The sequence below is a fragment of the Callionymus lyra genome, chromosome 15 (assembly GCF_982586985.1).
Source record: "Callionymus lyra chromosome 15, fCalLyr1.hap1.1, whole genome shotgun sequence".
Classification (NCBI taxonomy): Eukaryota; Metazoa; Chordata; class Actinopteri; order Syngnathiformes; family Callionymidae; genus Callionymus; species Callionymus lyra.
In genome coordinates, this window is record NC_141832.1 from 8,656,746 (window position 1) to 8,681,925 (window position 25,180).

A 25,180-nucleotide genomic window follows, 5' to 3' on the forward strand; every position below is an offset into this window, starting at 1 on the left:
CAAATATTTACTCTTATATTTGCATTGCTTTGTTTTTCCTGTTGATCAATCAATATTCTTTATTGATCTCTATAGAGAAATCTCACAGAGAAATTCAATTGATTTGTTTAGTTGTTGAACAACTTTTTTCCATGAGAAAATTTAAATATAGCTTGTTTTTTATTTTATGTTGTCGTTTCCAGATCCAAACTTTGTAAAAATAAATGTAAATCCTTGAAAATAAATGAAAGCAAGTGGATTAATTATGTAGGTAAATATGTGCATCATCTTTTATTCAGAGGCTCGTCATTTAAATCCACATATAATGCTGAGAAAGTAAGAATCAATTGTATTTTCATCCCAACTGGTGTCAGGATATTTAACTCTACTTTAAATATCCTGATGCTAATCCGTAGTGTGTTTTTCTTCTCATGCGTTTTATTTTATTTTTATTTTATTTTATTCTATTTTATTTTGTTAATAGTGTTAAATTTCTAATTTTGTAAATAATTTGTATATTTTTAAGATTTTTATTTATTTTATATTATCTCTTTTATTATTTCCTTGCACTTTATTTATTTATTTATTTTTTCAACTGTGCTGTTGTAAAAGTGTGTTTCCCCTCTGGGGATGAATAAAGATTTTCTATTCTATTCTATTCTATTCTATTTTTAACCTTTAATAAAACAATCACATTGTGTTGAACCGTCTAAACCGATCTATCAACCGTTTCCATCATAAATATAGTAACAAACAGAATCAACAAACAAGTCCAAAATAAAAATCATTTATTTATACAAACAGTTGATGAGAAACAAAACACCTGCAGCTATTTTCAGCAGCAACATTTCCAGCGAAAAAAAAACAATCAATCGACTAAAAGCAAAATTACAAGCGGGAGCATCTTCACGACTGAACTACTTCCATGTTTATATCTACACCAGACGACGACGATACACTTGGAAAGTTTTCCGAATCTCTCGGTGAAGTCGGATGACGCGGCACGACCGGAACGTGTCGTCGCGAGAGACCGATCGACCGCGGGCCGTGGAGGCGACGCACGAGAGGATGGAGGGAGTCGGTGGAGTCGCCTCGGTGAACTGCATTATGTCTGGAGCTGATGGACCCGTCGGGGCGGCGGCTTTATCTGTACTGGTACATGCTGCCGTCGCCCTTCCCGTAGCCCCCCGCGTGGTACTGGGAGCTGCCGAAGCCCTGGTTGTTGCCGGACCCCTGGGAGCCGTAGCTGCTCGGCACGTTCCCGAACCCTGCGGCGGAGAAAAGATTGACGGATCCACTTCTATCACGGGACCCTCGAGCTGAACTCACCGTCGTAGTTGTAGTTCTGGCTGCTCCCGGATCCTCCCGTCACCTGACTCGGATACGCCGTGCTGTACGCGTACCCTCCGGAACCCCCCTGGTTCTGGCTGAAGTTCTTCTTCCCTTGACCGTAGCCGTACTGGTTGTAAGTGGATTGTCCGGACGGGCCGGACTGGAAGCCCCCCAAGGAGCCGCCGCCGCCGCCGCCGCTCTCCCCCTGAGCTCCGGAGAACGACTGCTTCCCTCCTTTGTGCATGGGCTTCTTCTTGGACTTGGCTGCGGGAGCGGTGCTGGCGTTGTAGGCGCCGTTGTTCTGGTAGTAGGAACCGTAGGAGCTCTGCGACGATCCAGACGCTGGGGAGGATGGAGGTCCACCCGTCGGGCTGCTTGAGGCCCCGGCTCCTCCGTTCTGGCCTCCGTCGCTGTTGTAGTTGTAACCTGTGGGACAGAAACACATGAGGATGTAAACACACACTAATACAGCAGTGGCATCAGATTATTGAAGGCTTGAATCTCAAACATTTCAAAAGTGGAAACATGTTTTTATTAAAAGGTTTTTGTCAGCAATGATGTTTATTTTTTTTAGATTCGTTTTCTAATAATTTAATATATTAATTCTAAAAGGTACTACCAACACAAGTTGCGATGACCAAATTGTTAATAAATAAATTCCGATTCTGAATTTGTTTTTTAATACAATTATTTGTAGATTTAAAGGTTAAACTTTTTTTTTTTGAATAATTGAATTAAAAGATTGGAATTTTTCAAAATTAAATGTTCCTTTTTAATTTTAATTTGTTGCCTTTTTAATTCAATATAAAAATACTGTGTCACCAGACAATACAGAGACACTTTCAGCCAATCATGGACGCACAGGTGATCATGTGACAGGCTACTATTTAGCAAGATATAAATGTATTAAAAAAAAAACTAAACATTTTCCAATTATGAAAATCAAACTGAATGTTTATTAAATTTAAGGATGGTTGTTAAAAGAAAATAAAAATACAAAATGCACCTTTCAATATAGAAATTGTTGAATTCAATAAAAACAAATTAAACCTTTAAACATATAAATACAAAACAAAACAATCCAATGCTTAAAAAAAGAACATTTCAATAAAAACCTTCAAGTTGAAACATCTGAAATGTTCCATTAAAACATACATTTCAGAAGCAAAGCGTGAATTCAATACTTTTATTGTTGCCGTGGCAACCGTCGGTACAAACACACATTAAAAGCTTCATCCATGTGTAAAAACATTCAAGTAAAAAAACAAAAAAACAAAGTTCTCAGTCTAACGGGCGCTGGTCCGACAGACGCGTCTACAGAAACATGATCGCGGGGGTCCGCGGGTCCAGATGTGGTCCACAGAAGGCCAGTGTGCGAACATGCATGACGTGACTCGACGCCTCGAGGCTGCTGTCGCTTCAACTCCGTGGACTCCAGGCTGACGAGTCGAGCCGGAACCGTGACTCAGTGTGTGTGCGTGTGTTTAAGAGTTTTAGTGTTCTAAGAGTGTGTGTGTGTGTGTGTGGGGGGGTCTATGTCGCAAACTCTTGGTAGCCATAGGAGTCTGAGACAAAGTCACCTAAAGAGTGAGACAGGGCAGAGAAGAGGACACAAATGGCGGATTAGGATTTGTTTGCCGTCAAAAAGTGGCAGCATGTTTGGATTTGGTCAGATTTGATTTGATTGATGTCTCTGCTCCTGTCACACTCGGAGGGTTTGTGTCGAAGAAACTGCGTCTCACGGCAGAGAAATGCAACGAGGCTGGACTTCACGGTTTGATGTGGACGAGTTTCAAAGATTTAACGCAAAAGAAAGACGTTTACACCGACTCTACAGTAGGGGGCAGCAGAAACAAGCTGCCATTTTCAGTTTATTGTTTCCATTTTCACTTTAACAACACATATTGGTGTGAATTAGAATGTTTTTTTCTGCCCTTATTAATGAATGAATGTACATTTGTATTTGTTTTCACTGATATTTGTGAGATATTTAAAATCATTTCTTATTGTGTCCATTCCAGGTGTTTTATTAAAGGTTTTTATTTCGGTTCAAAACTTAAATAAATATGTTATTCACATTGGTTTATGGATTGATTAATCATAATAAACAGGCCTGTCCTTCAGGGAAGAAGTGTTGTTTGTATAAATAATCTATTAATTTAAGATAAGCGTTTTAAAATATCACAATATTGTTAAAAATTTAAGTGAAATTGGATTTAATGGTTTGGCTCCAGTGATGAAATGATGACTTACTGTATCCTGTGTTGGAGTTGTTTCCGTAACCGAACGACCCGAAGCCTCCTTGACTGTATCCTCCTCCATTGTTGAAACCTCGGCCCCTTCCGCGCCCGCGCCCCCTTCCCCGACCTCTAGGTGGCGCTCCGTTCCCAGGGGGTCCCATCATGCCGAAGCCAGCGGGGTTGTGCTGCAGAGGAAGTAAAAACACGTCACTTCCTGTACGACGCCTGAGCGGTGGGTAGGGGGTGTTCACCATGGGGGGTCCCTTCTTCTTGGGGAGGGTCTCGGGCTGGCTGCCTTCGGGGAACAGCTGCTCCAGGGCGGCGAGCGCGGCGTGAGCTTTGGCCACCTTCTTGTTGGAGCCGGCGCCCTGGAACTTCTGGCCGTCGATGTCCACCTCCATGACGAACCTCTTGTCGTGGCTGCCGCCCGTCTCCGAGATGAGCTCGTACTTGAGGCAGCGCCGCTTCTCGTTCAGCTCCATCACCGGGTTCTTGCCGTTCTTGGTCAGGATGGGTCCCTGCTGGCGGGGCGGCTGTCGAGAGAGAGGTCGAGGGGTGAGAATCTCGGGGTCGCGACGGGTCGACGCGTTCATTGACGGTACCTCGGTGGCGTCGGCGGTCTCGGGCGCGGCTGCTTCGAGCGTCTCCTCGACAGGCTCCGCCTTGACTTTCGTCATCTCCACTGGAGCTGCTGCCACTTCTGGCGTCATGGGCTCCGTCTTCACCTCCACTCCGGTGGGCAGACCCATGTCTTGAAGCACCTGCGCCCACAACGCTCTGCTCAGTCCTCTGAAGGACCCGCTAAATAAACCTCCTCACCTTCACGGCCACGTGCAGCTTGGCGGTTCTTTTCGACGGACCCGAGGCCTCGAACGTCTTCCCGTCGACTTCCACCTCCATGGTGAAGACCGGGACGTGAACCGGGCCGGTTTTGGAGATGAGCTTGTAGTGAAGACCCGGCCTCAGCTGGTTGAGTCTCATCAGGGCGTTCATGGCTTGGGTGGGCTCGGTTTTGTCGTCTGCAGCTGAAAGTCGGGGTGTGAGAAAAAAATATTTAATTTTCATGATAGTTTAGATTTCAATAGGTGTACAGTTATTTTTTATTCTTTTGACAATTAAAATAAAACATTCACTGTGTTTCTTCATATTGGTGTTGCTATTAAACTTCTAGACACTAGATGGCAGCAGTCATTACATCCTCCGCAACTAAAGGAACAATTAAATCTCACTCAATGACTGAGGACGAGAGGATACGGTGACTCCAGCAGCTTTTAAAGCTGATGTTTGGACATATTTTGGTTTTAAAACTTCATCAAGAGTCACGTGGTCTGTAAATTCATCAGAGTCAAGTACTCGAAAATACTACACATATATACTCGTTACTACAGTATCACTATATAGTTTTGCTGCCTCTGTATCATTTCAACAGATTCTTGACAATAAACAGAACCAGCTGGAGGCAGAAAAAGTGGATCCGACCAGTAAATTCCTGCTCGTCTCCTGTGACTCACATTTCTTCTGCACTTTCTTCTTCTTCTTGTTTGGACTCTTGTCGTCCGTGCCCTCCTCCTCTTCTATGGGTCTTTTCATCGGCGGAGCGTACGCTGTGCTGGGAGGGATTTGTACTAGAAACAGAGAGTAAAACATTGAGTCTGGCTTCAAAACACACTTCATCTGCTCGTCTCTCTACCTATGTAGTCGATGGGAGCCTCGGTACGGTTCTTTTTGGGGATCTTGGTGGGAAGTTGATCCATCCCGAGCACTTTGTGAAGCTGTCCGAAAGCAGCCAGCCTCAGAGCGTACTGCAACGACGGACAGGTCAAGCTCAACTACAAAAAGGGATTTTTGGGAAAAGTGCTTCTCACCTGTGCACTGGACGTGATGTCCTCCCTCTGCTGGCGGCTCAGGTGACTGACGGCGTCAGTGGGCTCCTTCTCGCACGGATCGGAGATTCCTGCGGATTCTAAAGAACACACGCGATTAAAAAAAAGAGAAAACTTTAAGCCGTGGACTTTTCTCCTACCGGGCATGAGGATTCCTGACGCCAGACATTCTAAGACTCGGCGCAGAGCTTCTCCGGCTCCCATCGGCCTGTTTGTGGTGCCGATGGCTTTTTCACAGATGAGCTCAAGAGGCTGTTAGGACGACACAGTTGTTAGATTGTCATTCTGGTCCTTTTACTTTAATTTGTAGTCTTTAAAATTCAATAAAAAAAGGGTTGGTGTAATACCGCCTGCAGACATTACCAAATATTTGCTATATATATAAATAAAGCTATTTGAATGAATGTTCAGCCAATCATGTGACGCAGAAGCGCTGGTGCGTCAATTCATCATGACAAATTAAAATTAAAACAAGGTTAAGACTTCATCCATTTGCAATTAAAGGTGGTTTTACGGCTTGAGTTCAAAGGTTACGGCGGGCTGCGCTTGGATTAGTCTGGCAAGACGACAGCATTACACAAACCAGTTTATATTGAATTTAAAGGGTAACATACTCAAAAATAGTGAATTTAGAACATCTATCTTTGAACTATTGGATACAGAATATCAAACTTGTGTAAATATAATATATATATATATTCTTTTAACACAAACTTTCCACATAGAAAATATTGATTTATTTAAAGAATAAAATAAAAAGCTTAAACAACAATACAATTAAATAATTTTAACATAAACAATTAAAATATTCTGAGGCCTGATCCGCTTCCACATAAAAACCATCCAACATCTCACCCAGCCGTGCAGGGGGGTCCACACGGGGATGCGGACGCAGAGGTCTCGGAGGATCCGGATGACGATGACGCAGGAGCGCAACCCATTAGCTCTCGCCTGCAGACACAAGCAGGGACGGGAGGAAGGGGGTTGGGGGGGCACGAGGAAGACAAGCCATCTTCAGTCAAATGGCGACAACTGTGTGAGCTTGACCAACACAATGAACCATCAACACAAAGAAAAAAGGCACACGACTAAAACAGTGAAGCGTTATCATTAAGGAAGCATTCAGACAAAAAAAAAGAAGGGAGGATCGTATTATGAACTGTTCCACGTCAAAACAATCTTGTGTTTGAATAGTTGAGACTGGTTAGTGGAGGTCGACGTTCGGTTAAAAAAAACCCGAAGCTACGACTGAGCGGGACCTTGGGACGGATTAAGAAAACAGAAGGTGCAATATTCCTGATGATTCGGTGACAGGGCGGCGGACACGTGCGTCACAAAACAAGACATCCGAGGGTGAAGATCTGAGCCGAGACTGGTCACAAGACGGAGCTCGAGTTAATGTAGCGACAAAAGTAAAGCTCCGAGACCGTTGGTGGATCAAATACTCAACGAAAAGTCAACATTGAAGACGACCTTGTGCCAACGGAGTCTTTAAATCAAGCTTTTTGAACCGTCGCACGAGTTTCACATCCTCGTCTTACTTGAATTACACTTTGTATCACACAATTTTACTGACAAATTCTTTAATGTCGGTGCGTCAAATTTGTGGTTACTTAGACGTAACCCTGGTTCTAAGAGTATTGTGGATCATTAGCAGAGCTCATTAGTGGGCAGAGCCTTACACAGATACAGTTGAAATTATTAAAAATAATAACTAAATGAAGGAAACACTGAATTAACTTTAAAATGTCTGATCACACACAGTTCAAGTCTAATATTGCATTTAGGAAACGAGGGGCACGGGGGCTCCATCTGGTCCACCAAGTCATTTTACGTTGCACCGCCGGATGATGACCAGTATATGTTGACCTTTAAAAAGATGCCAATGTTTAAGATAACAAAGAGATTATTGGTGTCAACAATCATACAGAGCCTTCCAATAACCATACAATGTATGTTGACGGACAGAAATTTAGTGGCGAGTGTTTGAAAGGAGGAAACAAACAGAGACAATTAAGATAAATGGAATAAAAACACTTATATTTACTGCTACGTACAGTTGTCGATTACGATTCTGACGGCTGAAGGATTTCGGTCCCTTGTTTGATGGCGTTTGACGCCCAGGATTTAACCTATAGTTACGTTTGTCAGGAATAATAATAAATAAAAATGAAATGACTGGACGTCTTATTCAAGCATTTACTTTTAGAACCTGCTGCAATATTTCTAAGAGTCGACAATGAAAACACACAGAGAAATATTGCACCTGTAGCTGCTCGTATTTGAGGTGTTTTTTTTTGAAAATCAAATCCAATTGAATAGCCTGTTAGGTGAGCCACAGAAAAAACACAAACTACTCTAAAAAGCAGTGTTAACAAATCAAAATCTTCTAAATCCAAACACCTGGATCAATAAGGAATGCTACTGCAGTCGTAAATTAAAGGGTGGAGGGGGAAAAGCACATGGTATTTAAGACGGAAAAAAAGAACACAGAGCTTAAAAACAAACTTAAAACTACTTCATTTTTTTTTAGAGACAAGTAAAGACAAGATCCAAACCTGGAACCACTTAGCGTGGCGGAGAGACGCCAAGGCAGTCAGGCATTTCTGCCTGTCCAGAGCATCCGGAGGATCGTTGACTGAAAGCGATTCTATTGGCAGGTGGAATAAGAAGACAAGGTACAGTTTGACCAAGGGGAGTTCTGTCAGGCGGCCAGGGGGAACACAGGCAGCTTTCCCAAAAAACCACAGGCTGGAGGGGGAAGGGAAGGGGGACCCCTCCCCTGCAGAACCACCAAATACTCTCAACCTCCTTATCAATGCAGGTTTCATCTTCTAGCGTGGTGACGGTGCAAGAACGTGCATTTGTAAGGGGAAAAGTATGAAATGGGAGGTTGTTTTTTTTTTCTCTAGCATTTGTTGACAATTGACATGGCGTAAACAGGAGGTAGAGCCCCTCCCCTTTCCCCCTATTCTGGGTACACTGCACTTTGCCCCTTCCGAGACAGAGAGCGGCCAGTTGGTCAAAGGTCCAGCGTCCCTAAAAATTGACAAACTAGAAGGCTTGACAGAGAGAATCAGAATTGGAACCACAGGTAGAAGTTATCAGATGCACAATAGTGGATATTCAAACGGGTCCACACTGCAGCAAAACTGATGGCGTGACGGAGCAAACAAAACACTAGCACGGGGCTGCAGATAAGGTCAAGGTCCTGATGGCTAATCTTCCCTCTTACAGTCCGTTTAATGTGGAATATTTTGGATTTCGATCGCGAGACATACACGGGTTTCTTTGTCTTTATCTGCAGCCCAGGACCTCCCTTTAAAGGACAACATGTCCGACAGCTTTTGTGATTCGGTGTGCTACTCATTTTTGCTGCAATGCAAACCGTTCATCATCAGTAAAAACACATGCAACAAAGTTGTTGTTTTTTTGGTTAACTTCTCAGTAAGCCTTCATTTCATTGTTGAACTCCATCACTGCGCTGGCAGAGGAAGCCTTCAACTGCCCTTTACTGTATATTGGGCCATCAAAAAAGTAGATCTTCTTCAAACCGTGAGTGAGTCTTAAGGCTACAAACATAGCACAGGTTATCTTGACAGTGTCTTCTTGCCCTCCAGCTCCATTGAAGGCCCAATAAACAATATCTGTGTGATTTTTCTGCCAGGACCCCCTGCAGGAGGACTAGTGCTACTGAACCATTGGAGTTTTTTTTGCGTGTGCTTACCTCCGGCGGCCTCCTTCTCTATTTCCTCCCGGACCTGGGGCGAGGTCAGCTGGATGGTAAGGGCCAGAGGAGGCTCTTTGGTGTTGCCGATGACGATAGTAGCGTCCTCGATGTGCTGGCTCACCACGTACTGTTCCTCGGTTATCGTCTGCAAAGGAACGCGACGCAAGCGATTGAAGTTGCGTCCTTGGCAGAGGTATGCGCTCTCCGAGTGCTGGTTCTGATAAACGGTTCGACTCACCTTGAGCTGACTAGACAGATTATCAGCCACCATCTTCAGCAGCGTTGCCGTCGGCGTTTCCTTGCAGAGAAGAACCAGGTCCAGGTCTAGGTCGCCTTTCAGCAGAAGACCCTTCGCGACGAGACCCACCCTCATGACCCCCCTGAGAGTGCGGTGTTCTTTGTGTGCTTCGCTGCAAAACACAAGACGCATCATTAGTTCCGTGAGAAATTCTCAATTCACTTTAATAACGCACTTTTGTTTTCACAATTTCAATTCGATATTCAACAGCATTATGTGTTGTTTTGTATTTCTTTAGGCTTTTAAATCATATTTTCTTTTTAAACATAATTATTTTATGGTTTATAGTTAATATAATTATATATAAAAAATATATATATACATATACATACATATTTTCTTATTAACAACTAACATGCAAATATTCAATTTGTTTGTTTGTTTGTTCATTTTCATGTGGCAATTAAACTTCTGGCCAATCTATCTGCAGAAATTCTGCACGATCCCGGCGATGACTGAGGACGAGAGGATACAGTGACTCCAGCGGCTTTTAAAGCTGGTGTTGGCTTCAAAACAAATGTAAGTAGTTACGACTTTGTCGAGTCATGTGGTCTGTAAATTCTGAGTCAAGTACTCGACAATACTACAAATATATCCTTTGTACTACACCATTACAATATATCGTATTGTTGTATCATAATACGCATCATATCGCCAGATTCTTTCCAATACCCAACTCCAGTTCTACATGCAAATATGTTCTCACCTGTCTTTCTCACTCTCTGCAACATCTGGCTCTGTCTTTACGATTCCCTTTTCTTGCCGGTCCAGCCAGTCGGAGACGGCCTTGAGAGCCCGTTCTGTGTGAGACACCATGTTCTGGACATTTTCCAGTTCCTCTTGCGTCGGGTAGATGGCGGAGTGCTTGGCCATGGCATGGCGGTCGTCGTGCAGGAAGACACGCATGGATCTGTGGCGCATGGGTGGCTTAACAACAACAAACAAGAGATTATTAACCAGCGTATAGTTTTATAGATTTAAAACATGTTCAATGCATTTATTAGAGAATAACAGCTGGAAAACCATATGCCCTCTTCTCTATCTTGGCCTGACACAGCGCAGACATCACATCTCTTCCAGGGTCAACAGTTACACAAGCAGGGTGTCAGTACGAGCAGAAGAAAAAAAAGTCAAATTAGAAGATGGCAGTGAAGTGGAAGACACAGCATGTGTCGCTTAAGCCTGCAGCATTGTGGGATGAATAAACACAGCCACCAGCTCTCCGCCATGTGACTTCAATTAGATGTGACATGTTTATTTGTGTCAGGAAGAGGGAAGTCCAGCGTATCACAGCTCCGACATGATCGACAGACTTACCATGATTGTACGTTCGTCCGTCCCAAGACTGTAGAACTTTATATTTCTCAAAGACTTTACACAAACTCAGAGCTTCGGTGTGGATCTCTAGGGAAGAAAAGAAGAAACATGGGGAGGTTATTGTACAAATCAGCACTTAAAACGTAGGGCTTTGGATTGTCATGACACCAATTTCATACTGTAACTGGTCAGTCGACTTAAAAGGTAGAATAAATCAATTTATTACTGTACACAAGACCTAATACTTTAAAAGTAAACCCTGACTGTTATTATAGAAGATAACACGTTATTAGAAAATGTACCCACGTGTTTAATTTAACAGAAAATTAACATTATTTTACTTTGAACATCTTTATAAATAGCCAACATTTACCACATGTATTTAATGTTAAACAGCAGATAATAAAGCCGGTGACGATGCTGTTGAAAAGCAATTGTTGCCTCGTCCTCATTCCTTAAAGCAACAGTCGATATTCCAGAGGTTCTGACCCAGTTCTGGGCCAGAACTATCGATCTCACCATTAATTAAAATCGAAAATACAAAACTTTAATGAAGCCACAGATAACCGAACAGATGGGAGAAGCCAGTACATACAAGGATATTTACAAGGCAACAGTAGTAGAAACGTCATTTTAATGTTGACCCGTTTAAAGAATACTTCAACGGTAGCAACAAATAAATACTTTTAAAAGACGCCATTTTCATTCGCCATCGTTAGGTAAGAAAGAACAAAAGCAGGCCACCCACACATGACGCAAGAGACAAATGTCATCTTATCCTTGATCGTTTTGAAGAGTTTAATGTTAGGAAGCAAACATTGTGTTCGTTATTAAGATATTTGTCTGGGTTTTAGACGCCAAAATGGTCGAGACAGTTAGCATGTTAGCTTAGCCGAACAAAGCCGAACGCATTTCTCTGACAAACCCTTGTGAGTTGAGACAAAACAGAAAGACGGTGTGAAAGTCAACTCGTCCCGCCACCGTTTTCCCTTCTCGTGTCGCGTTATGTTCGACATTTTTTATTGGAGAAACTCACCGTAAGTCTGGAGGATGTTGCACGCCTGACTCTCAGTCCCGAGCCTCGGCAGGCAGCAACAGCACAATGGGTCACGCCCACGACCGCGGTCATTGGAAGAGAGTTTGAGTGGCAGCTCCTTTGACCAATCGGGTGACAATCTCACAGTTTGTCGTTGTCTCTTGGCGACGGTGTTGGTCGAAGATATTCGTTTGAAAAAAAAATCAAAATCAATTTGTACGTTTCGTTTTATGCTCCGTGTTTGTATTTCCCTCTTTTAAAATGTGAAGAATCCGAGAATAATAATAAAAAAACGATAGCTTTAGTAATGTGTCACCATCTTATTTATGTCAATAATATATACAGTATATTAAAAAATAATCATTTAGACACACAAAACTACAAAGAAAATGAAAATAATTTCCTTAAAAAAGGTACAGATTTAAAAATAAGTAGCAACAAATACATACATACAAAAATGTGTAAAAAAAAACACAAAAAAACAAAACAACTATGAGATGAAGTCGTTCATACACAAAATAAAAAAACACACAACCATACAAACTCTCACACAAACCAAGAAAAACAACAATAACACAAAACTACACAAAGATGCTAACTAACAAATATGTTGTTTTATTTATGTTCTTTACAATCTTGTCGTCTCTGAGGTGTACAAAATTAACTTCATTAAAATAAAAAAACATGATTACTTGACTTGTGTAGAGACGGATTCAGGAAGATTTAAACAAACAAATATTTATTACATTATGATATGTTTATCAGAACAAAACATAGTTGAAAATGAAACAGGAAACTTAGTTTCAAGGTAAATTACATGAATCTGAAGAGTTTTCTTTACAATGATACTCACACATCTGCATTTTTATATTGTGAAACAAAATGATACAATTCTTCATCTTATGAAAACATCCTTGACACGAGATGACGGACAGAGAGCTTGCGTCCATCATGAACTTTCAGAGTTTTTCTTTCTTTTCTCAGACGAGCTGGAGTCCAGGCGCAGGGAGCGGATCTTGCTGCCCCTCAGACTGGCCTGCTTCTTGGTGATGCGGTAGATCTTCTGCAGGACGGCGCGCCGCAGCAGGATGTAGACCCACGGGTCCAGGATCTGGTTGCACGCGGCCATCCTGACGAAGATGATCATCAGGCTCGTGGTCGACTCTCTCTCGCAGTCCGGCGTCCCTCGGTAGGAGGAGACGGCCAACATCAGCCCCAGGATCTGAGGAGAGATCAACACGTCAATCACTTTTACAAGAAAAAACCCATTAAATAACACTTAAAATTAGACACAAATGGCAAAAATCCACAGTGAAAACACATGAAAATTAATCAAATACTAAACATTCATTCATTCATTTTCTACCGCTTTGTCCCTTATGGGGGTCACGGGGAGACTGGAGTCTATCCCAGTTTGATTGGGCGAGAGGCAGGGGACACCCTGGACAGGACGCCAGTCGGTCGCAGGACACACAAAGACAGACAACCATTCACACACACACTCATACCTATGGAGAATTTCCCCAAGTTCTCAATCAACCTCTGTATGTTGGGAGGAAACCGGAGTGTCTGGAGTAAACTCACGCGACACGGGGAGAACAAAGAAAATATAAATCAAATCAAAGACATTTAAAAAAAAAAAGCTGCTAAAAGACCAACCAGATTTTGAGACGCCTGATTTGGACGCACAAAAGCTTCTGCATCGCAGACAAACACAACTTAAACACACGTTAAAAAACGCCAAAAAAAACCGATAGGCGGGAAAATGGAGAGTAAACACCAAATTACAGATAGAAAAACGAAAAAAGTATATATAACACACAAGAAAACACAAACATAAATGTCAAAACTTAACTGTATAAACAAGGAAATACTGACAAATGTATTTAAAAAAAAGTTCAACTACATTTAATAAAATTAATAAATATAATAATAAATGAACTTGTTTTTAACTTTTCTGTAACTTGTTTCTTGTAATCTTGTCTTTATCTACTCAAGCTTGTCCTTTACCCTTTTTAAATAATCTGAAAATGTAACACAACAATACAAAGAAAATGAGAATATAGACAGACATGAAAGGGCATAAAAAAAAGTACACACAAAAACACGTTTGAAAATGAATAAAAACACAAAAAAAAAAAACGTACTATGAAACACACACGAGCAAAAATGTGAAACGTTAAACCATCAACATGAACGACACACAAACTAGAAGTCAGAGCGACTCGAAGAAACACAAACTTATACACCTTCACCGTAATAACTGTACAAACAAAAAGACGAGCCACGCCTGCTGCGAACCAACAAAGAAGTCATTTGACTTTGTGTCTTTACGACCGAGTCTCGTCTCCCAGATGTACTGCCCGGTCAACATCTGGAGCCTCTGACCTCTGACCTTTCCATCTGTTCAGTGGAGGCGGACACGCGGACATGTGCGTCTCTCGGGGTCCGTCGATTCGTTGGAAGTTTAAAAATGGAATAATTGTGTAGTTGAAATGAGATCCAGAGAATACTCAGACATCAGTCAAAACATCTTCAGGGCAGGAACAACCGTCCTGTCACTCATCCGAGACAAACAACGTCCCTTATTGATGGATTCATAATAGATTCTCAGAAACTCAATGATCCTCTTCCGTGGAACTACTTCACCGTGCAAATATAAAGTGTGGCAGCATGAATGGAATCATTGATCTCAATAATGTCGCCGTTGAAATGTTTTTAATTGTGTAACTTAAATAAAAATATCTAACTACGATTAAACATTTATCCTATCACACATACATTTTGATATTCTTATTCTAATAATTCCCAAATACTTTTTCTAAACTCACTTTTTTTCAATTCGTATCCTTTTAAATTCAATATATAAAAGTTGGTATAATAGTGACGCCAGACAGTACCAACAGAGCACCGAGCTACTTGATTGAACTTTCAGCCAATCGTGCGACGCGCAGACGATCACGTGACAACGTAGACGCCCTGGTGCATTAGTTCAATTCCAAAGCAACGCTTAGATTTCCGGATTTTTGCAAATAATGGTTGTTTTGCAGCTGAATTTAAGTTGGAGCGAGTGACTCGGCGCTCGATTGGATTGGTCTTGTTAAATGATGCCATCGTTTTTTATTGAATTTAAAAATGCTACAAATGAAAAAATATTGAACTAAAACAAATGATTGTTGAATTATTATAATATCAAACTGTATGTGTAAACAAAAAAAAGTACAATGTTGAAATTCTTGTATTAAACTAATCAAAAAACTGAGGTAATCCAGCTTGTCAATGTACAACGATTGAAATCAATGATAATTAAATGCTTAAAAATCAACAACCTTTCCATTTCCATTTCCATTACAATTTAAAAAAATACTATTGAAATGTAAAATATTTCGATGACACTAATATACGTCCATATTTGTAGAAGATCACATGTCAATTTAAATTGTGGCTCATGAGCAAAACATATTGAAGGTTGATTTCAGTGAAGTACATGCAACTCACCAGCAGGGGGCCCCAGCACATGCTGCAGGTCACCATGATGCCCACCAGCTGCACCACCATCTCGGTGTCATGTGACTGGGCGGAGGAGCGCAGCGAGGAGGTCTTCCTCAGGCGGGCCCGCACCAGGGTGACCCCGCTGACGGTGTTGCACACCAACGCCGTGGCCAGGGAGCTGAAGGCCAGCCCGGAGAACAGCACCATGAAGACCAGGTCCGTGAGCCGGGTCCCCTCCGTCACCCTGATGAAGCACCAAGTGCCCGGGTGCTGGTAGGTGTAGGCCCCCAGGCTGAAGCAGGGCAGGACGGCCATGCTCAGGGCCAGGAGCCAGATGAGGCTGAGGGCCACCTTGGTGCGGGTGGTGGACACCAGGCGGGCGTGGAGAAGAGGCCGGGTGATCCCCACGCATCGCTCGGTCGCCATGGCGCAGCCCAGCAGGAGGGGGCACAGCCCGAAGAACACCATGCAGCCCCCCAGGAACAGGCAGGAGGCGTCCGGGTCGCCCGGGGCCCGGCTGGACATGTACCTCCTCAGCACCAGGGCGCCGGCGATCAGGTGACCCGCCAGGTCCGTGGCCACCAGCGAGCTGGCGAAGAGCAGGAAGGTGGCCTTGGAGCGGCGGCGGAAGCGCTTGTAGGCCTTGGCGAGGATGACCAGGGCGATCCCGTTGGAGAAGATGCCGAGCGTCATGAAGAGCACGGCCAACGTGGGCGTGTTGCGCCGGGGCCCGACATGGTCGGCGTCCAGGAGGGTTTGGTTCGGCGCCGAGGAGTTGAGGCACTGCATCGCTGCTGCCTGTGAGGAACCAAGAGAGTCAAGGCTGTTCCAAACCAGCGAGGAAGGACACTTGTCTTCACCAGCTCGAAACAAGAGCTTGTTGAGGGGTTTTTTTCCGATAAAGTTTTTGTTCGATTTTCCAGATTCGAATGTCAGGTACTAGCTAGCTTGGCGCTAAATACTTGCTACATATGAATTATTTATGATACTTTTTTTCTAGTTTTATTGAAGTACATGAGTGTCATCAAAATATTGAATGTTTTAATTTACATTTCAAATGTTGAAACTTTACATTTTTCTGAATATTTTTTTGATTAATTAAATTCAATAGTTTCTTTTTAGTTATATTGAGTTTTATTTTCTTAAATAATAGAAAATTAAAACTTTTTTTACACATATTGTTGGATATTCAGATTCAAATAGTTCAAAAAGAAACTTTCTAATTCAATATTAATACATTCGTAGTCTTTTAAATTCAATATGAAATGTTGGTATAATACTGTCTACATACAATACAAAGCGTACAAAAAAATACTTTTTATTATTAGATTTTATTTTTAATTTGCTTGACCTTCAAAGAATTATATCAGCTTCATCAGAATATTGATTTTTTTAATTTCACATTTCAAATTTTAATGATATTTTTCAAGAATTTAATTTATATTTTTATTAATTAAATTTAATTGTTTCTTTAATGAATGATTAAATGTGTTTTCATTGAATAGTTGAATTCAATAATTTGTATATTCAAAAGATTTTTTTTCATTAAAGAAAATATATATACAAAAGTTTTACACATAGAGTTGAATATTGTTATTCAAAATTGTGTAAAAATGTACTTTCTAAATTCATATTATTAAATTCGTAGCATTTTAAATTCAATCTAAAACATTTGTAAAACCAGACTAAACCAACAGAGCACCGAGCTACTCGATCGAACTTTCAGCCAATCATGCGACGCGCAGACGGTCACGTGACCACGTAAAAACGCACTAGCAAGTATCTGAAAATTTCAATTAAAAAACGTGTAATTTCAACTTCTGAAATATTAAATCCAATATTCAGATTAAAATTTTTACTTCCAAGATTTTAACCTTAATTTGGAATTAACTTCAAATGTTTAAACCTTTTTTTTTATCATTACATTATATTTAGAAAAAATATTGAATTTAATCATTTCTAAATTAAAAAGTTTGTAGTTTTCTTGTAATAATTCAAATTAAAAATTATAACCTTTTAAAATTTAATGCATTTTTTTACACAGAGTTCGATTTTCTTATTTATATAATTCAGTAATAAATTGTCTTAATTTAATCTTTTTGTAGTCTTTAAATTAAATATAAAATGTTGGTATAAAAGTGTCTACATACAATACAAAGCGTACAAAAGTACTTTTTATAATTAGATTTTTATTTTTAATTTGCTTGACCTTCAAAGAAGTATATCAGCTTCATCAGAATATTGTATTTTTTAATTTAAATTTTCAATTTTTTAATGATTTTTTTCAAGAATTGAATTTATTAATTTTTAATAATTACATGTTATAGTTTATTTAATGAATGGTTAAATGTTTATTCATTGAATTGTTGAATTCAATAATGTGTTTATTTAAAAGTTATTTTTTTTATTTAAAAAACATATATACAAAAGTTTTACACATAGAGTTTGATATTGTGTAAAAGTGTGTAAAAATGAACTTTCCAAATTCAATAGTATTAAATTCATAGCCTTTTAAATTCATTATAAAATCGGTAAAATCAGACAAAACCAACAGAGCACCGAGCTACTCGATCGAACTGTCAGCCAATCATGTGACGCGCAGACGATCACGTGACCACGTTTAAAACGCACAAGTATCTGAACAATTAATTAAAAAAACGTGTCGTTTCAACTTCAATATTCAGATAAAACTTTTCTACTTCCATAGATGAAGTAACAAGATTCTCTCAAGGCTGTTCCAAACCAGCAGGAAGGACACTCGTCTTACTGGAACCTGAGGTTCTGTATCAATAAAGTTTCATTCTCTAGCTCTGACGCTGTCTGTGCTGTTGGATTTGTTTATCCTGGACCTCTTGGCTGCGGCTGCTGCCCCCTCGACCCGCCTGGAATCATTAGATCATTGGATTCCTTCATGTTCCCTGCGCTCGTGAAACTGAAGGTCTGGACACGTTCTCGTTCCAACACATTCTTTCACACACATTTACGAGTCGACTTCCTTCACAGACATGTTTGCAGACGATCGAGAGGTTTGTCAGCTCCGGGTGAGGAACCGAGGACATGTTTGCAGACGATCGAGAGGTTTGTCAGCTCCGGGTGAGGAACCGAGGACATGTTTGCAGACGCGGGTGTCGTCCAAAGTCAACACTCGCGTCATTAACGACAAGTTCATTATCGTTTCATCAGAATTCACTCCTTTTTTTTCCCTTGAAAATGCTCCAGAATCTTCCTTCAGACGCAGCAGCTGCTCTGAGGCTTCGCTTCAGCTTCAGAGTCGCGGACCGAGACGTTGATATCTGACCTTCTGCTCACCTTCAAAGGTCCAGAGTGTCGGGGCAGAGGCGGGTCATGGCAGGTCCTGGTGGTGAGCTCCTAATCCTGTGCCGGAGAAGCTGCCTGGCTCGCTGTCACAACACACTGCTCTCGGAGCAACACTGGCGGCTTTTATGAGGCGAGAGGAAGAGAACCTCCCCCGAGCTCAGGCGTGGAAGGAAGCAAGAAGTTTCAGCTCCAGGATGGACGGAGAAGATTCCAAGTGTCCTTCGGTGAAGCTTCCTGTTGTTTCTCATGCATACCTTTCATTTCCTGTCGTCACATGTTTCGACGTCTGACTGTCGACGCAGCTGCGACTCATCCTGCAGCTTTATGAAGGTCCCGCACGACTGCAGGCTGTTGTTTGACTGACGGATGCTTGTTTGACTTCATCATCATCATCATCATCATCATCTTCGTCATCATCTTCGTCATCGTCATCGTCGTCATCGTCTTCATCACCATCATCATCATCATCATCATCTTCATATTCGTCATCATCTTCGTCATCGTCATCGTCATCGTCGTCATCGTCTTCATCATCATCAACATCAACATCATCTTCATCTTCATCTTCATCATCTTCTTGTTCTTCTTCATCTTCTTCATCATCATCATCTTCATCTTCATCATCTTCTTGTTCTTCTTCATCATCATCATCATTGTCATAATCTTCGTCATCGTCATCATCATCATCATCAACATCTTCCTTTTCATCTTAATCATCATCATCATCATCAAAATCTTCATCATCTTCATCATCTTCATCATCTTCATCATCATCATCAAAATCTTCATCATTTTCATCATCATCGTCATCTTCATCTTTATCTTCATCATCTTCTTGTTCTTCTTCATCATCATCATCACCTTCACCTTCACCTTCACCTTCATCTTCATCATCATCATCTAGTCTCACCTTCATCTTCATCGTCATCTTCATCATCATCATCATCATCATTGTCATCGTCATCGTCATCTTCATCTTCATCTTCATCATCTTCATCATCTTCATCATCTTCATCATCATCTTCATCTTCATCATCTTCATCATCATCGTCATCATCATTATCAAAATCTTCATCATTTTCATCATCATCATCATTATCAAAATCTTCATCATCTTCATCATCATCAAAATCTTCATCATCTTCATCATCATCGTCATCATCATCATCAAAAATCTTCATCATTTTCATCATCATCATCATTATCAAAATCTTCATCATCATCATCATCACCTTCATCATCATCATCATCATCTTCATCATCACCTTCATCATCATCATCATCATCATCTTCATCATCATCACCTTCATCATCGTCTCACGTTCAGTTTTCTTGTTTATCATCTATTTCCAGAAAAGTAATATTTTTCCTTCATCCATTCAAAGGAACATATGATGTTAAATGTTTCCAGATCAGGTTAAGAGAGAAAAGTGTTCTTTGACTAAAAATAAATATTATTTATCAACATTATCTTCAACAGTGTTCTTTGTGTTCATGCGTGTTCTTCAACAATAGTCCAGCGTGTTCTTCAACAATAGTCCAGCGTGTTCTTCAACAATAGTCCAGCGTGTTCCTCAACAATAATCCAGTAGTTCCTCAGAGACACTATTTTAGATCCAAACTCTCTGCAGATCAGACACATAATGACAGGAAGTGACATCATTAGAGTCTCTATAGTTCTTCATGGGTTTTACAGCACAGAGTAACAATGTGTTTTGTTTTACATCCCAGAGACACAAGCACCATCATGTCTGACCCTGATCCTGAACGCACCGTGATCCTGAACGCACCGTGATCCTGAACGCATCGTGATCCTGAACGCACCGTGATCCTGAACGCATCGTGATCCTGAACGCACCGTGATCCTGAACGCACCGTGATCCTGAACGCACCCTGATCCAGAACGCACCGTGATCCTGAACGCACCGTGATCTTGAACGCACCCTGATCCTGAACGCACCGTGATCCTGAACGCACCCTGATCCTGAACGCACCGTAATCCTGAACGCACCGCGATCTTGAACGCACCGTGATCCTGAACGCACCCTGATCCTGAACGCACCGTGATCCTGAACGCACCGTGATCCTGAACGCACCGTGATCCTGAACGCACCGTGATCCTGAACGCACCGTGATCTAAATACACCGTGATCCTGAACGCACCGTGATCATAAATACATTGTGATCCTGAACGCAACGTGATCCTGAATGCACCGTGATCATAAATACACCGTGATCCTGAACGCACCCTGATCCTGAACGCACCGTGATCCTGAACGCACCGTGATCCTGAACGCACCGTGATCCTGAACGCATCGTGATCCTGAACGCACCGTAATCCTGAACGCACCGTGATCCTGAACGCACCCTGATCCTGAACGCACCGTGATCCTGAACGCACCGTGATCCTGAACACACCGTGATCCTAAACACACCGTGATCCTGAACACACCGTGATCCTGAACACAAAGTGATCCTAAACACACCGTGATCCTAAACACACCGTGATCCTGAACGCACCGTGATCCTGAACGCACAGTGATCCTGAACGCACCGTGATCCTGAACGCATCGTGATCCTGAACGCACCGTAATCCTGAACGCACCCTGATCCTGAACGCACCCTGATCCTGAACGCACCGTGATCCTGAATCCTGAACGCACCGTAATCCTGAACGCACCCTGATCCTGAACGCACCCTGATCCTGAACGCACCGTGATCCTGAACGCACCGTGATCCTGAACGCACCTTGACCCTGAAAGCACCGTGATCCTGAACGCACCGTGATCTAAATACACTGTGATCCTGAACGCACCGTGATCATAAATACATCGTGATCCTGAACGCAACGTGATCCTGAACGCACCGTGATCCTGAACGCACCTTGACCCTGAAAGCACCGTGATCCTGAACGCACCGTGATCATAAATACACTGTGATCCTGAACGCACCCTGATCCTGAACGCACCGTGATCCTGAACGCACCTTGACCCTGAAAGCACCGTGATCCTGAACGCACCGTGATCCTGAACGCATCGTGATCCTGAACGCACCGTAATCCTGAACGCACCGTGATCCTGAACGCACCCTGATCCTGAACGCACCGGATCCTGAACGCACCGTGATCTTGAACGCACCGTGATCCTGAACGCACCCTGATCCTGAACGCACCGTGATCCTGAACGCACCCTGATCCTGAACGCACCGTAATCCTGAACGCACCGCGATCTTGAACGCACCGCGATCCTGAACGCACCGTGATCCTGAACGCACCGTGATCCTGAACGCACCGTGATCCTGAACGCACCGTGATCCTGAACGCACCGTGATCTAAATACACCGTGATCCTGAACGCACCGTGATCATAAATACGTTGTGATCCTGAACGCAACGTGATCCTGAATGCACCGTGATCATAAATACACCGTGATCCTGAACGCACCCTGATCCTGAACGCACCGTGATCCTGAACGCACCGTGATCCTGAACGCACCGTGATCCTGAACGCATCGTGATCCTGAACGCACCGTAATCCTGAACGCACCGTGATCCTGAACGCACCCTGATCCTGAACGCACCGTGATCCTGAACGCACCGTGATCCTGAACGCACCGTGATCCTGAACACACCGTGATCCTAAACACACCGTGATCCTGAACACACCGTGATCCTGAACACAAAGTGATCCTAAACACACCGTGATCCTAAACGCACCGTGATCCTGAATGCACCGTGATCCTGAACGCACAGTGATCCTGAACGCACCGTGATCCTGAACGCACCTTGACCCTGAAAGCACCGTGATCCTGAACGCACCGTGATCCTGAACGCACCGTGATCCTGAACGCATCGTGATCCTGAACGCACCGTGATCCTGAACGCACCGTGATCCTGAACGCACCGTGATCCTGAACACACCTTGATCCTAAACACACCGTGATCCTGAACACACCGTGATCCTGAACACACCGTGATCCTGAACACACCTTGATCCTAAACACACCGTGATCCTAAACACACCGTGATCCTAAACACACCGTGATCCTAAACACACCGTGATCCTAAACACACCGTGATCCTGAACACAAAGTGATCCTAAACACACCGTGATCCTAAACGCCCCGTGATCCTGAACGGACCGTGATCCTGAACGCACCGTGATCCTGAACGCACCGTGATCCTGAAAGCACCATGATCCTGAATCCTGAACGCACCGTGATCCTGAACGCACCGTAATCCTGAACGCACCCTGATCCTGAACGCACCGTGATCCTGAACGCACCCTGATCCTAAACATACCGTGATCCTGAACGCATCCTGATCCCGAACGCACCGTGATCCCGAACGCACCTTGATCCCGAACGCACCTCGATCCTGAACGCACCGTGATCCTGAACGCACCGTGATCCGGAACGCACCTTGATCCCGAACGCACCGTGATCCTGAACGCACCGCGATCCTGAACGCACTGTGATCGTAAACGCAACATGATCCTGAACGCACCGTGATCCTGAACACACCATGATCCTAAATGCACTGTGATCCTGAACACTCAGTGAACTTGTAAACACCGTGATCCTGAACGCAACATTATCCTAAATTGTACAGAGAATCTGAATGCACTGTGATCCCAAAACAGCTACGATGTTAGCATCACTAATCATTTAGCACCAGAACTTATTCGGTCAAGCTAACTACATAATTCAGGTCCAGACTGAATAAGTTGACCTTTTGTCCTTCACCACTAGTCCAAGGTCAGGACGTGGAGGCAACAGTAACGGACAAAAACATGTTTCCGGGGTCAAGCAGGAGACGTGGAGACACTCGTGAACAAAACTCCAACATACTGAGCTCCTCCATGTTCTTCATGTTCCAGAAGGTGATTTTCTTCCAGACACAGGAATGTTTGGCTGGACTTTCTAATCCAAGATGGCCGCCGCGATCCAACTGAGTCCAGAAATGGAAACATTCAGAGAAATTAAGCTCAACTCACGACCTTGGACTTAAGGAGTGTCGGCAACACTCGAGGACTATTCGTTGGAGGCTGTGTTTTGGGTTCGGGCCACAACACACACACACTTCTCTCCCGAGAGCAGCCTCATTAGACCCACAGTGGACCAAAGAGTTACACAAAACAAACATATTTACTCTCCGCACAACTCACACGTCAGCGCACAAGGTCGACTCACAACTTCTTCTGAGAGCTGCATCATATTGTCACACACACTCCCACACAAGTGCACACACACACATTCAACTACACATCAGACTCATCTACTAATCAATCTCAGACTCACTCACACATGCACACACACACACACACACACACACACACACACACACACACACACACACACACACACACACACACACACACACACACACACACACACCCACACACACACACACACACACACACACACACACACACAAAAACACAAACACACATGCTCACACACTCACACACACAGACACAAAAACACAAACTCATACAAAGACACACAAGCACATTCAAACACAGACACACAAACACTTACACAGAGACACACATACAAACACACACACAGTCATAGACAGACACACACAGACACAGACACACAAACACAGACACAGACACACAAACACATACAGAGACACGCAAACACATTCATATACAGAAACACAAACATACAAAGAGATACACACTAATAGACACACAGACAAACACATACACATACAGAGACACACATACACATTCATATACAGACACACAAACATACAAAGAGATACACACTAATAGACACACAGACAAACACATACACATACAGAGACACACATACACATTCATATACAGACACACAAACATACACAGAGATACACACTAATAGACAGACAGACAAACACATACACATACAGAGACACACATACACATTCATATACAGACACACAAACATACACAGAGATACACACTTATAGACAGTCAGACAAACACATAAAAACACACTCAGACTCGTGCACAGGGATTAGCAAACACACGTCTACACAAACACACAGTGTTCTTGACTTGTTGCAAGGAAGATACTAAATAAAGTTTAAGGAAAGTTTATGTCAACATCGTCTTCCCAGAAGTAACAACATCCACTAGATCTGACCCGGGGCCTCCGCCCTTTTTACAAATCATGTGACATGAAGACAGAAGTCACTCTGGCAGTGAAGGACTCCTGGACACACAGCGTGTGTGCACATTAAGTAGGTGTGTAGCTGTGGTTGTGTTACTAAAATAAACTTTTCCTGGACTCCTGCTGTGACGACTACGTTTACAACATTTCTGCATCAAGAAGAGTGACTCAGCAATTTTTCCTCCAAGGTCTCGGGTTTGAATCCCAGCGTATGTTTCATGTGCGACAAACATCAAAACTTCATCAACACCGAGCGTCTGCAGCTGCTCCAGGTGCCGCTCTGGGTGCCGGTCTGGGTGCCAGTCTGGGTGCCGGTCCGGGTGCTGGTCCGGGTGTTGGTCCGGGTGCTGGTTTGGATCCTGCTCCGGATACCGCTCCAGGTGTCGCTCTGGGTACC

At 42.8% G+C, this 25,180-nt stretch overlaps 2 protein-coding genes across 4 annotated transcripts; both read right to left on the reverse strand.

Annotated features, from left to right (window-relative positions):
* Positions 1 to 750: 750 nt before the first annotated feature.
* On the reverse strand, positions 751 to 11,888 carry ilf3b (interleukin enhancer binding factor 3b). 3 transcript variants are annotated; one of them, XM_087808990.1, is made up of 17 exons: positions 11,816 to 11,888; positions 10,780 to 10,866; positions 10,169 to 10,389; positions 9,403 to 9,574; positions 9,162 to 9,309; positions 7,993 to 8,084; positions 6,290 to 6,385; positions 5,575 to 5,686; positions 5,417 to 5,514; positions 5,242 to 5,353; positions 5,063 to 5,176; positions 4,371 to 4,576; positions 4,154 to 4,312; positions 3,803 to 4,084; positions 3,565 to 3,736; positions 1,309 to 1,737; positions 751 to 1,247 (listed from the first exon to the last, which is right to left on the reverse strand). In XM_087808990.1, the coding sequence occupies exons 2-17, from the start codon at positions 10,780 to 10,782 to the stop codon at positions 1,123 to 1,125; spliced, it is 2,541 nt and encodes an 846-aa protein (XP_087665116.1). In that variant the 5' UTR covers positions 10,783 to 10,866; positions 11,816 to 11,888; the 3' UTR covers positions 751 to 1,122. The 3 variants fall into 3 exon arrangements, with proteins under 3 accessions (XP_087665116.1, XP_087665115.1, XP_087665117.1); XM_087808989.1 differs by having other exon boundaries at positions 3,803 to 4,312; XM_087808991.1 differs by lacking the exons at positions 751 to 1,247; positions 1,309 to 1,737 and adding an exon at positions 2,464 to 2,891.
* Positions 11,889 to 12,429: 541 nt separating this feature from the next.
* Positions 12,430 to 18,718, reverse strand: LOC148064786 (prostaglandin E2 receptor EP1 subtype-like). The gene is made up of 3 exons (XM_087809022.1): positions 18,617 to 18,718; positions 15,314 to 16,105; positions 12,430 to 13,037 (listed from the first exon to the last, which is right to left on the reverse strand). The coding sequence occupies exons 2-3, from the start codon at positions 16,094 to 16,096 to the stop codon at positions 12,765 to 12,767; spliced, it is 1,056 nt and encodes a 351-aa protein (XP_087665148.1). The 5' UTR covers positions 16,097 to 16,105; positions 18,617 to 18,718; the 3' UTR covers positions 12,430 to 12,764.
* Between the last annotated feature and the right edge of the window lie 6,462 nt (positions 18,719 to 25,180).

Coding starts and splice junctions, on each gene's coding strand:
- LOC148064786 (XM_087809022.1), bottom strand. CDS start 16,096: ATGCAGTGCCTCAACTCCTCGGCGCCGAACCAAACCCTCCTGGACGCC. Junction 13,038..15,313: donor TGTGCTGGGGCCCCCTGCTG/GTGAGTTGCATG, acceptor ATCTCTCCTCAG/ATCCTGGGGCTGATGTTGGC.
- ilf3b (XM_087808989.1), bottom strand. Junction 5,515..5,574: donor GTCAGGAATCCTCATGCCCG/GTAGGAGAAAAG, acceptor TGTGTTCTTTAG/AATCCGCAGGAATCTCCGAT. Junction 1,738..3,564: donor CAACTCCAACACAGGATACA/GTAAGTCATCAT, acceptor TCTGTCCCACAG/GTTACAACTACAACAGCGAC.